Source organism: Acanthisitta chloris, unplaced genomic scaffold, assembly GCF_000695815.1.
Source record: "Acanthisitta chloris isolate BGI_N310 unplaced genomic scaffold, ASM69581v1 scaffold8296, whole genome shotgun sequence".
Lineage (NCBI taxonomy): Eukaryota > Metazoa > Chordata > Aves > Passeriformes > Acanthisittidae > Acanthisitta > Acanthisitta chloris.
This window is the reverse complement of record NW_008676464.1, coordinates 63,212-76,423: the sequence shown is the minus strand read 5'-3', so window position 1 is coordinate 76,423 and position 13,212 is coordinate 63,212. Positions and strand designations below refer to the sequence as shown.

Genomic DNA, 13,212 nt, shown 5'->3' with positions numbered 1-13,212 from the left:
GGCGGGTGCTGCTTGTTTGGCTGGCACCGGACTGCAGCGAGGGCACGGGCAGGCCTCTCCGTGCTGAAGGGGCTGGGGCTTTTTTGGCTGTGGAGTCCTTCCTGCTCGGGCAGGTCGTGGAGTCCCACGAGGAACTGGAGCGAGGAGGGAGTGTGGCTGTGAAATAAACTGGAGTGAAAATTATACTCGGTCTGAGCCAGGGAAACGCACTGTTCTGTGATCGAGTTCACGATGTGTTTTTTTAGCACAAATAAGGGGTGACAAACCCGTTGAGTTCTCAGGTGAGCTGCCTGGGAGATGATGTTTTCAGCTCTGCTGTTACACACGAGAGTGACAGTGGGAAGCAAAGTAGCAGTGATGTCTGAACAATGAATCTTGAAAGCACAGTAGTAGCCAGAACATACAGAACTGACTGAGGGTTTTGCTTTTCTGTGGCTCTGCTAACCTTCAGCTGTTAGTGACCTTCCCCCTGCCGCGGGGGGAAGCTGTGGGAAGCTGGTGTCCAGCAGTGCTCCTGGGAACCAGAGGGTGGTGGGGTCCATGAGCAGGGGTGTGGGGGATAGGGAGTCTCGAGTCCTGTGGCTCAGACAGCAGCTGATGTTTGAGGTCCAGCCTGCTCTGTGGCACGTCCGTGGGTTAACTTCTACTATAAACACTGGACAAGTTCATCTTCCCTGTGGTTCTCCTCTCTCACACTCAGTAGTAATGTGGCTGAATGGCCTGGGGAAAGACCACAAGTTCCTGTTTTTTCTGTGCCTGATCTCTTCCTGCCTTGACTACAGGCCTTTTTTTTTTTCATTTAATAGTAATCCTGACAGGTATATCCATTTATTTTTTAACGAAACACCTGCTAAAATACCAGCTTTCTGCTGGTCTTTGTCTCAGATGAGTCTGCTCTTTGGCTCTTGCCATTTTCACTTGCTCTCTGCTCTGCCTGTTGTCCTTCACGCACGGTGTGTGCCTTGGGCAGGGCTGACTGGCTGGCTGGGCTCCAAAGGTGAGCATCCTGGGGGGCTGTGCTGGGATTCATGCCAGTGGTACGGAGTTCGTGTCGCCTGGATCGAGGTTGGTCCCTCCAACATAAGCTTGGAGGGGTGGGACAGGTGGGCACATGGCACCTCTCCATGCTCAGGGCATCACAGGCCTGAGAAAAAATGCTCCTGGATGTCTTTAGTACCTGCTCTGGAGACGGTGGGTTGTGGCAGGATGGGTTTCTGGCACTGTCACCTCTGGAGAGCAGATGTCAGTGCTGTTGAGTAGGAGAAGTTATGTTAGAGAGAGGGATTTCTTGTTCTCCAGGAAGTACTGTCAGAGCACATTTAATATCCCAGTGCTTTGGTGTACAGCCTTTTTGTGGATGCTTCTCTGGTTCAGGCTCAGTTAGGCCTTCAGCCTTCTTCAGGCATCTATCTGCTGATGGTCTTTGCATCTGCTGTGCTTTTGCCTCTGCTCTGCTTTGTTGGTTCTAACGAAACCCAAGAAACATCCGCATTGGTGACAGCTCATCTTTGTGCTTGAAATTCTTTTGCACTGTAGGCAAAGCACTTCATTTGAAGCACTAAATGCTCCCGTTTGCCCCCAGCACTTCCCTCCCTCGGCACATGTTTTGTGAGGAGCTGCTCTGTGCCTGATACTGATTCCCTGACCTCTCCCCTGCACACACTCCAAACACTCCACTGCAGCTCCAGGCCCTGAGCTCCTGCACGTTCCTTCAGAGTAGCTGCAGAGTGTGGCTCTGGGTAATTCTCACTTGAGTGATTCAGGAGTTTAAATGTTTTGGCTGCAGCTGCTCGTATTAAATCTTTGGGAATTGGAACTAGAACTTTAAGTTTCGAGTTTTATGGACTCATTGCTAAGTTCTTTCATGCTCACCAGCTTCTGCAGGGTTTGAGAGCTGAGGATCTTTGCTTTTAGATGCTGAAGCATCCATTTTCATTGGTTTATGTTGTGATAGCTGCTGAAGTTCCTAAGCTGAAACAGATCTGGAGGAAATACATTGAACCCCAGATTGTTCACCCCACTAAGGATTATTGGAATTATGCTCTGTTTTGTAGTAGATGATACATACTTTAACTTCACATGTCTCCTTTGTGTTGCCAGTGTTAATGCTGACAATTTCTTTCCAGATCTGTCTGTGAGAGTTTTATTGAGTGCAGCTGCCAGGAACATGTAGCAAACAGGTACACAAGAGTGTGTAGAACTGCTTGGTAAACTTCAGGGATATATTTATTCTTCTCACTCCTCCTCTTAATTAGCTTTCCTGTTGTTCAGATAGTCCTCAGTGATTTGAACTCCAACAAGACACATGTGTATGTGAAGTACAAGTATTTGTCTGCATGAAACAGGAGATGTTAGCTGGGCCAGTGAGGGAGCTGCATTGAAGCTGAAATACAGAGGCATTGCGAAACCAGAAGTACAAATCAGAGTGTGCTGTTGGTCTGGTGTGACTGTTGGGTTTTTTGTCTTCAATTTGCTGTTGCTGTTTCAGTAATTGGTGATAAGTACAGCCTCCTTGAGGGGAGGGAGTCCCTCTGCACAGGATCAGGTCCCTTTTGTCGGAGGCAAGTTGCAGAGCTATCAGCATGGGAAACCTGCCAGAACATCATCACCTTGTGTGGGGAGACTTTCCTGCCTTTGCTAACTCCTGTCCAGTTATAAGAAGCTGTGTACTGGGTGGGTGTAGCTGTACCCCAGTCCTAACAGATGGGAGCAGTTTCCAGTTCAAATGGCAGTTGGAGTCTTAAATGAGAAGTAACTTCTAGTCCTTGTAAATAAAAACTTTGAACTGTTAAACATAGGGGCAAGTAGATAATAGCCTGACAAATCCCCTCATAAGGGTTTGGCATCTGAAGCAATTGCTCCTTTCAGTATTCCTTGTGTATTGCTAAGACTAACAGAAGATTTCTTTTACAGGCAGACCAAAGGAAGCCTAAAATATTAATAAGATACAGATTTGATAATTGCATTATGTATGAAGGTCAGGCAGCAGGCTGGGGGGGTGTGGCACCAGAGGTTTTGGTTACCCTGTCCTGCTGCTAAACCTCTCTTAAACGTGATATATTGTATACATCCTGTATCTGTTACAGTGCTGCTCCTCAGAAGGGTCACCCAGGAGTGCTTTGCATCTTTGCTTCATCATGGCAGGAGCTGCATGAGGACATGTGGTTGTGTCCTCCCATTCCCTTGCCCTAGTGCAATGAGAGATCTGCAAAATGCAGCAGGATTTGGAAATCCTTGTCCTTTCTGACTTTTGTCTTCTAGATGAGAAAGCTCCTGCATAGGCATTGCCTGCAGTTTGCTTGTGCTGTGCAGCCCTTGCACGCATCTGGGCACCCTGCTTTGGGATGGGGCAGCCACAGCATGTGCTGTGCTTATCACATGCTGATAAGCTCCTGCCGTGAGCTGTTTGCTGCCAGCCCTTCGGCTGGAGGGCAGGGATGGAAAGGACATGCTGCTTTATCAGTTCCAATCAGTTTATTTAAACCAGCACTCCTCAAATGGTGTTACAGGGTGGTTACATGCTTCTGTAATGAACATGTGTCACAGGAGAGGGAGAGTGGGAGCAGCAAAGCTGAGGGGCAGGGGAAGGGACGCTGCTCAGGGGGGGAGGCAGAGTGCTATGGGACTGAGAGGGGAAGGGGAAGCCTTGCAAAGTGGGTATCTCACTTCTGTCCCCTCTGCTTTGACTCCAGACACAAGGTGGATACTAATACAACATTCAGGTGGGACAGAAAGAGGAAGATGAAGAGGCTCCATGGCTATGGGGTATGAAAGGAGAAGATAGCAGTATGGAAGCCTAGATAATGAAGCTCAGCAGTGACTGAAGCCATCACTGAGGATTGTGGGATTTGGGGTTTTTGTTTGGTATTTTGGTTTTTTTGGTTTGGGGTGGGGGTTTTTTGGTTTCTTTTTGGTGTGTGTGTGTGTGTCTTCTCTGTGTCATGGAATTGTTATTTTCCTCTAAGCCCAAGGGTTTTGACTGCAGTGACATGAGCATTCCCCCTGCCCCGGCCCCCAGAGTGCCTGAAGGTGCCTGAAGGATCAGAGGATGTGCTGCTTGCAGGCTGCTGCTGCTGCTCTGGTTAATTTACTGTCAGATAAGCACGTGTGATTGCTGCCTCAGACCAGGAAGGATGTAGTTTGGAAGACCAAGATCTTGCTGCCTCCCTTTCCCTCCTCCCTTGAAGAGAATCATCGAGCTTTTTACATAGGTTTTGAGTGTAAATAAACACTTGGGGAGTCAGCTAAATAAGCAGACCTGTTTAAATAGTGAGTTATCCCTGGGAAGGTGTATTTGCAGGCCTGACTTCTTGTTTGGTTTTTGGCCAAGGAATATCTAAGGAAGGTGTTCACAACATTCCCTCTATAACTAAGTGGCTTCCAAAATGTGCCAGGTAAGTGTAGTTGGCAAACAGACCTCAGAGTACCATCCATGACAGCTTGAGCTGATCTAAGCTATGGCTGTTTAACACTCCTTCCTTTTCTCCTCTGCCAGCCTTGTTTTCCTTGTCCACATGGTGATCTGGCTCAGCTGAGGGATAAAATACTGCTGGTGCTGGTGGGAGAGGAGGAAAGGGAGATGGCAGAGTCCCAGTTCTGGTGGCTCAGGCTGCTGTGGCGCCACCTGCTCAATCAGCAGTTCAGTGTTGCTGTGAGCAGGTACAAGCAGGTGCTGCTCCTGCCACCCCTCTGGCCCTCGCTGCTCCCTTGTGTTGGCACAGGTGTTTGTCTCACCTGGATTAGATCAGATCTCCATGTACTTGTCTCAGCAGACAAACCTTGGTGTTGGCTTAACTTCGTGGATGTTGTGATGTGTGGCTGAGAGCTGGCCGTGTGTGGCAGATCTCCCAGTGCTGCCCAGCAGGGCCAGCCAGCCATTCCAGCACTGGCTGTGCCCTGGCCCCTGCAGTGCCCGGGGCTGTGTGCCCTGGCCGTGCTCCCAGCCAGGTGCTTGTACAGCAGGTGGGTGCTGTGTGGGTGCTGGGGAGCCACTGTGCTCGGGACACAAGGGCATACCCTGCCTGAGAGCTGCTGCCTGAGAGGGACTGTGGAAGCACAGCTTAACCTTAGCTGCTTTAAATCTCCTGTCTTGGTTGCAGTTTTACAACAGTGCCAAAAAACCCTCCCCACTGCAAAAACCTGGTTAGCTGATGGTCAGCTTGACTTCCTGATCTCAGTCTGCTGTGAGGGGAAATGCATATCTGCAGTTGTGCTGGGACTGTTGCTGAATGGAGAACTGTCTCCTGTCTGGTTCTGTTGAGTGCTGCCTGGGAAATTTCCCAGTGGCTTTTTTATCTGGAATCCGTGGGACAAATCTAGGTTTATCAGGGTGTGACTGTGTGTGCATATTGACTGTACAAGGATTTGATGCACATTAATGCATACCCAAGGGCCTTAGGTTTGGAGCCTGCATGTGATGTTCTGATGAAACTAAAGCGATGCTGGGTTTGAGGTAGTGATGCACTAAGGCTCAGTCAGTCCTGAACTCACACAGGAAAAGGGCACTCTTCTTTACCACTCAGTCATGTTTCTCAGCTGCCAAGTTGGAGTAGTGCATGCTATAGGAGAAACACCTTATGAATGTAAAGGGACTGAATTTCTGTCCTCTGACATGACTAAGGTTTCCCTGAAAGTTTCCTGGTGTCTATTTTTAACTACTATTGAGCTGCAAAAGGGAACAAGGGGTGAATTGCAGCCATGGCTTCTATGAGCAAAATACTTGTAGAACTATTTTCTGCTTAGCTGAAGGTGATGTGTCAGTGAGAACATCTTCCCTGCTAAGGTGGGGCCAGCAGCAGTGTGAGTTGAAGTGACTTCTCAAGTTTAAGTGTCTCAAATGGGCTAATAGTCCCTCACTGAAACTTGCTGTAATCTCTGTAATGAAGCTCTCTGCTGTATTAAAAATGCACTTATGTTGAAGAACAGCTGTTGGAATCCCTTCCAGCTCCTCAAATGTATGACATGGACACGTGCATCGTGAATTTTCGAGGGTCTGTATGTGACACACAGTCTCAGTTTTGCTAGCTTGTCCACTAATGATGTCTTTTTCTCTTCCTTACCCTGCAGGTGTTGTTTGGATTGTAGCATAGAGGCACTATGTACTCAGAGTGGAGATCCTTGCATCTCGTCATTCAAAATGATCAGGGGAATACCAGTGTACTTCACAGCTATCCTGAAAACGTGGGGAGGGAAGTGGCGAACGCAGTGGTGCGTCCTCTTGGACAGGCTTTAATTGCATCATCTGTTGGAAATGAGAGTTTGCTAAAAACAGACAAAGAAGTAAGTGCTAGAGTTGCAGCTTCATGGTTTTCTCTAGCTTCTTTTGTTTTCCTCTCTTTAGCAGTCCAAGTTTTATGAAGTGTGTTACATTTTAGGTTAGTAAGCTACATAGGGCTCCTATTAACAGCTAGTTCATAGCAAGTGTCCTTCATGACTGGATAGTAAGTGTTTGTCTGAGGTACTGTACCAAGAAAATCAGGTTAGAGAAAACCAACCAAAAACTGCCAAAGCAAACCCGAGGAATTGAGCAGTTAGCACAGAACCTTTCTAATTACCTTCCGTTTTGAAGCAATAGTATGTGACTGCTAAAATAAAATCTTTGTATTGGAAAAATATTTACTAGAATTTGGAAATCTTTCATCAGCAGCTCTCTGATGTGTTCTGAAGACTTCTCTCTGCAGGTTAGACTAGAGAGATTCAGGATTTAAGAGTGTTTTATTCCTGTTCTTCATAATGTCATGACATAGGAGTTAGTTGTTCAGCGTTTTCTTGCAGGATATGTTAAGCAGAGTTGCCCATACGTACCACATAAGTGCTGTTACTTTGTTGAGTTCGAACCAGTGTGCTCTGTACGTTATTTACGTGTTAATTTTTAATCAGTTTTGCTTTGTGCTTGGCAGGTAAAATGGACTATGGAGGTGGTTTGTTACGGTCTGACCCTCCCTCTGGACGGCGATACTGTGAAATACTGTGTGGATGTGTATACAGACTGGATTATGGCCCTTGTGTTACCTAAGGACTCCATTCCTTTACCTGTTATTAAGGAACCAAACCTTTATGTTCAAAGCATTCTCAAACATCTCCAAAATCTCTTTGTACCGAGGTGAGTGTTGGGGCTGGGATGCTCGGGAGGCCGAGGAGTTCCAAGCTGTAGTCAGCAGGTAACCTGTCAGAGGCCTCATGAGACATGGAGACTCCTACTGCTGCAAGGTTAGGAGGAAGGTGTTTCTCCAAACCTGTTTTGTAATTTTCAATAGCAAATTGAGTTGTTGCTGCTGTGTTCAGGTAATTAGAATCACAGATGGTTCATCAACCTGAATGTTTACTGTCCTAAGAACTCTGTTTAGTGACTGGAGGGTGCTGAGGAGCAGCACTTTGTACTGTATGAAACTGAGATGACTAAGAGCAGATCATGCCAGTCCAGCATTTGCTGATTCAAGACTCGACCACATTTCTGATGTGCTGGAGCATCTTGCAGTAAATGACTGCTTTGGGCCTGCATCTTGCTGCCTGTGAAATGGGCATGGTTGTGCTGACTGTCCTTCACTGGGAGTTTTGAAAGAATCCCATGGAGGAGTGCTTGCTGCCTGACATCCTGGGGTGATGATGTTGAGATGCACATGTTTCTAGGGCTTGGACAAAGTGCTCGAACATCGTACCTTGTTTATAGTTTATGACAAGTTTACCTGCTGCTGTCCAACATAAGCATTAGATAAGTGAAAGGAGTATTTAGTAGCACCCAGTGGAAAAGTACTTACCTTCAGATCAATGTTTAGTATGTCTGTAAGTATCAGATCTTCTGCTTTCATCAGTATTAATAGCATATCTCTGTGAGTGGCCTTCGAAGGGCTCTGCTATGCTTGGTTTACTTCACCTTACCTGAAGGCTGTGAATAAAGGACTTTGAGTAATAGCTTATGCAGATTTGGATGAGGAGTTCATTGCTATTTATTGATTCCTTCAAAGTCTACCACCTACCCTTGTTGCTCTTAACTTGCAGTGATTTTAATTCCCAGTAAAGGATGGTCAGGGCACAAGCCTGAGGAAAGCATGTTTCTGGGTTAGACAGCTGCAGGAGGCTGGCTCAGAGCTTTAATACATAGAGAATGCAGTCTGCTGTCTGGGATCCTTTATATTCCCTTGGCACAGTATGGAAGGAATTCTTCACTAGTCCATGAAACAGTTGTTTGTGTGATCCCTTGCCTGCTCTCACACCAGGGGCACTGGTAGCAGGCAGCTCAGTAGTCCAGTTTTTTGCATGCTGTTGACACAAGCTGCTGCTTCACCCTTCTCTCCTAAATTCATTGTTGGAGCTTGGTGAGCTTGGTGCAGGGTAGTAGACTGCATGTGATGGCTGTTGAATGAAATAATTAACATCTAGAGACAGGAATGGCTGAAAAATCATTATTTTAAACATTCCCCCCCAGTATAACTTCTCTATAGTTTTTCTTTCAAAAGCCTCTGAGTTGTGTCTGAAACACTGATTTTTCATGGCTACTGCTGTCAGCACTTGATGTTCAAGTCTCTGCTCTGTTCTCAAGAACAAGAACTTTTAAGTTGTGACCTCCAGGGAGCTGTGTTCAGAATCCACTCCAGCAACTCCGGAGGAGTTTTTGTACTGGAAATGAAATGCAGAACAGAGCTGTGCACACCTTGCTTGAGCAAGAGCAAAGGCTCAGTCTTAAGTGCCTGTGGTGGGGAAGAGAATAATTTCTGGGTTTACCCAGTGGATTCAGGTTGCTGGTGCTGATGTGCTCCTGTAGAATACTTACCCAGGAGCTCTTGTAGCAGCCTGCATTGAACTGTCTCCAGGTAAAAGCTCCTGTTCTTCTGTTGAAAATACTAAGCCTTTATGATAAGTATGTTCTGTGGAGGGCTGTGGTTAAAATAGCTTCCTTCCTTGTCCTGGTGCCCTGGAGATGAGTTAGCTGTTGGTTTGGCTGCCTTAGAAGTGGTGACCCAGAGCTGTGGTGAAGGGCTTAGAGCCTGAGTTAGATGTACAGCTGAGGTGTGAAGTGCAGCAGCCTGAAGTGAGCATTTCAGTGTGAATAGCATCTCTGGAGCCTGTGTATACCGATACAGAGCAGGTTCATAGGTCATTCTAGTGTGGCTGCTCAGCCTTGAAATAGTGTGGTGCTGGAAAATAAGAACTGGGAAAGCTGAGTGAGTCGAGTTGCCTTTCCTCTATCTGCTGGAGTGACTAGAGAGAGGGAGCTTGCACCTTCCCTCCAGCACTGACCTGTCCCCCCATGAAACAAACACTTCGTTGACATACTTGAGCAGTCCCCAGGGGACCCCTGGGCTTTCCATGTCTAGCAACACAAGGATATTCAGGAAGTCTTGAAGATGAGTTAAGCAGTAGTGGTTGTTACTGCTGGCAGATAAAGTTTCACTGCTACAAGCACTGTTGGAAGCACAGAAAGGAAATATGAGAACTCTCTCCCCTTGTCTTGCCTTCCCAGGAGATTGAGGTGCAGATACCAGGGTGCTCTGTGCAACAGAAACATCTGGAACTGCTTGAGAGACCATGGAGCATGTGACCATCCAAGTATAGTAGACACTCCTTTGTGATAACTTCTGCTTCTCCTATGAAACCATGAGAGCTGTTCTTGTTGCAAAGGAGTGTGGCCAGAAGCCCAAGTTCTGTAGAACTCGAGACATCTAAAGGCCTAGGAATGGTGCAAGCAAAGCATTGGGCTGCAGGAGGGACTCGCAGATGAATGGGGACTGCGAGTTGCCTTTACAAGATTAGCTCAGAAATACCCCATTAGTCATCTTGCATATGGAGCTCCTACATGTAAGCCTGCTTTTATTCCAAATTCCCTGATTTATTAGGGAAACAAGTCTTGAAACAGGCTTGGCAGCTTCAAGTCTATCTAGACTAAGGGTATTTTTTGATTTAAAGCATCTGCTCTATTGTTGCTCTGGGAAAACCCAGTGCTGTAAGCAGGGCAGGGCTTCCTTGTCCCAGAGTTTGTTGTTCTGCAGCGACTTTAGCATGAAGCAACCCACTGAAACCCTGATCTGTGGCTGGTAGTCTGAAATTTTGCATTAGACTTATCTTGTCTCTTTGTAATCTTGTTTCCACTACTGTAATACAACGTTTGCTCTATGAAGATAAGAGCTGAAAGTGTTTAATGGATCAGCATGTTCACAATATGACTTGTGGGTTGGGTTATACCACACTGAAAGTGTTGGTTAGGAATCTGATAATACTACTTGGTAGTCCAGTGGAAGGTAACACTTCTATGTTTTTTTTTCTGTCATCCCTTCAGTATGTGGTAGGAGGGATGAGGCAGTGGTGCTTAGGTTAAAATATGTCATGCATATTTTGCACTCTCTAGTGTGTAATCTCCTCTGTCACGCTTTAAACTTACTAGGCTTCCTCAGATTTGTTTACCAGTGTCCTCAGATACTGTCCAGAATGTGTCATGTTACTATTTTGTACCTGTTCTGCCTTGTCCAGATGAACTGATGGGAAGAGGTGACTGCTTTGTGCTGCTTCTGCAGCACTTGGTGTTGAGTGACTCAGCAATGCCAGTGTGGATCTAGTTATTACTACAGGGAAAACCTTGATAATAGCAAATCATTTCCTTTCTTCCTTTCTTAACCCCAATTTCTTGGATTCGCAGAGAAATATTTAGAAGGGGGTCATTAAATAGGAAAATCAGACAAAAGGAGGAAGGAATGAAGTTGATTTGGAAGCAAGAGGAGAACTAGGAAGAATTTAAATTGGTTTGCCAATAATACATTCCCCAGGTTTTGCGACTTCTGAATTATGTATGTAACAATCTGTGATGTCTCAAGTGGTTCTCATTGTTTGGCCCAAGATAAATTCCTGTGGGATGATGGGTTGTGCTCACTCTGTGGCAGTGAGCAGAAAGTTACAGTCCATCTCCTGCTTGTTAAGGCAGAGTTAGGGTGCCCAGAGACACAGTGAGGGGGAATAGAGGTACATTGGCTCCTGTAGTTAACTCTTGTTCAGTAATGTTTCCTCTTGTAATTGCTCAAAGTTCAGGTTATTGTATGCATCACTTCATAACTCTGTTTCTCCAGCATTGTTTTCCTCTCTTGCAGGCCAGACCCAGGATCCAGCCAGATCAGGCTGTGCTTGCAGGTTTTGAAAGCTGTCCAGAAACTGGCTCATGAATCCACAATTATGGCAAGAGAAACCTGGGAGGTTTTGTTATTATTTCTTCTTCAGATCAATGACACTCTTCTGGCAGCTCCAACTGTGCAAGGTTCATGTTCAACTTCATTGGGTTCAGTTACTGGAAAAACCTTTGGCTCTGCTTGATGCTGAGCTGCCAGTGGGGTGGGGGAAACCTGTTAAAAGCTCTCAGTAGCCACCAAAGCAGAGGAACTCACTCCTAATTCTGATACACTACTGCAAAATAAAACATTGCCAGAAAAGCCTTGAAGGATTTGGAGCTGAGTTTTCCTCCAAGTATTTTTGCAGAAGGATGACTTTACAGGAGCAGCTCATGGCGAATGGTTTCAGACAATGTTGTTGTGTCTGTTCACCTGCCTACTGCAAAATAATAGTGTCAGTGTTACCTGTTTAAAACAAAAACTTCAATAGAGAGAGAGTGCAATAGCTGCCTAGGACTGGTGAATTCCCAGTGTCCCTTAGTGACACCTGTGGTTGAGCTTTATGTATTGTGTTTGGTCTTGCAGAAAGGCTGATTGGCTATAGGATGCAATCAGGAATAACTCTGAAACAAAAATGATGAAAACATGAGCTTAATCTTTTTGCACTTAAAGCTCCTTGTGGAGGTATTTGAAGTTCTTTCGTTGGAATACTGATTGGAGGCTTGCTTTGTTCATGTTACAAGGTGGCATTGCTGAGAACCTGGCTGAGAAGTTAATTGGGGTGCTGTTTGAGGTGTGGTTACTCGCTTGCACGCGGTGCTTCCCGACACCCCCATACTGGAAAACTGCCAAAGAGATGGTGGCCAACTGGAGACATCACCCTGCAGTGGTTGAGCAGTGGAGCAAGGTCATCTGTGCCCTTACATCCAGGTAGGAGAAATGCTGTGGAAATAAACACGTGGACAGGGATGATCATGGTTAAACATACTTTTTTTTCATTGGTGTTGCTTATTTGTGGCATGTGCAGCAATCTGAAAGTGAGCAATGAGTGAGAGGTGTTGCTAGTATCCTTGCACTGCATGCATGGTTTTGTTCTGCAGGTGAAGATCAGAGCTGCATAGTCTCTGTGGTTGTGTAAGCTCAGCACCTCTGATATTTAGCGCTGTGCAGTGTGTGTGTTTTAGTCTCCATCACTGTGTCTCTTCATCATGTGCCCTGACAAATGACTCATGAATATTAGTGTAGCGTTGTAGTGTGTGTGTTTAGTGGCAGTCGCCATCAAAATTATTAGGTGCTCATTACTGCTGTGTGCTGCTGGATTTGGGGGGACTCTTGGACTCTTTCTCCTGCCCTGTGGAGCTGAAGCTGTGTTGCAGCTGCCTGGTGCTGGGATGTGACAGGCCAGAGGCAGGCCCCAGGCTCTCCTCTGAGCAGCATCTGCTCTAGAAAGTATGGGACGAGGGTTGTACCAAGCCGTGCTGGGCGTGGGAGCAGTGAGGATTGTGGAATCATGGAACAGTTTAGGTTGGAAAAGCCCTCCAAGACTGTTGAGTCCAATTGTTCCCCCAGCACTGCCAAGCCAACCATATCCCCAAGTGCCACAGCCACATGTCTTTTAAATGCCTTCTGGTGATTCCACTACTGCCCTGGGTGGCCTGTGCCAATGCCTGGCAGCCTTTTCCATTAAGAAATTTTCCCTAACATCCTAGATATTAGGGGGAAAAAAATCTCTCCTGGCACAACTTGAGGTAATTTTATCTGTCCCCCAGCACTGCCAAGCCAACCATATCCCCAAGTGCCACAGCCACATGTCTTTTAAATGCCTTCTGGTGATTCCACTACTGCCCTGGGTGGCCTGTGCCAATGCCTGGCAGCCTTTTCCATTAAGAAATTTTCCCTAACATCCTAGATATTAGGGGGAAAAAAATCTCTCCTGGCACAACTTGAGGTAATTTTATCTGCTCTTGTCACTTGTTCCCTGGGAGCCCAAACCCCACCCCAGCTGGCTGCGCCTCCTGGCAGGGAGTTGTAGAGAGCAGAAGGTCTCCCTGAGTCTCCTTTTCTCCAGACTGAGCTCCCCCAGCTCCATCAGCTGCTCCTTGTGCTCCTGACCCTTTTCCTA

The 13,212-nt window shown here is 46.5% G+C and overlaps 1 protein-coding gene across 1 annotated transcript in view; it reads left to right on the top strand.

Moving 5' to 3' along the window:
• Positions 1-6,096: 6,096 nt before the first annotated feature.
• Positions 6,097-13,212, top strand: part of RALGAPB (Ral GTPase activating protein, beta subunit (non-catalytic)) — a 52,064-nt gene continuing 44,948 nt past the window's right edge. Inside the window, exons 1-4 of the mRNA XM_009076146.1 lie at positions 6,097-6,279; positions 6,900-7,102; positions 11,076-11,239; positions 11,834-12,020. Of these exons, the coding sequence (XP_009074394.1) occupies positions 6,097-6,279; positions 6,900-7,102; positions 11,076-11,239; positions 11,834-12,020 (737 nt within the window). The remainder of the gene's footprint in view (positions 6,280-6,899; positions 7,103-11,075; positions 11,240-11,833; positions 12,021-13,212) is intronic.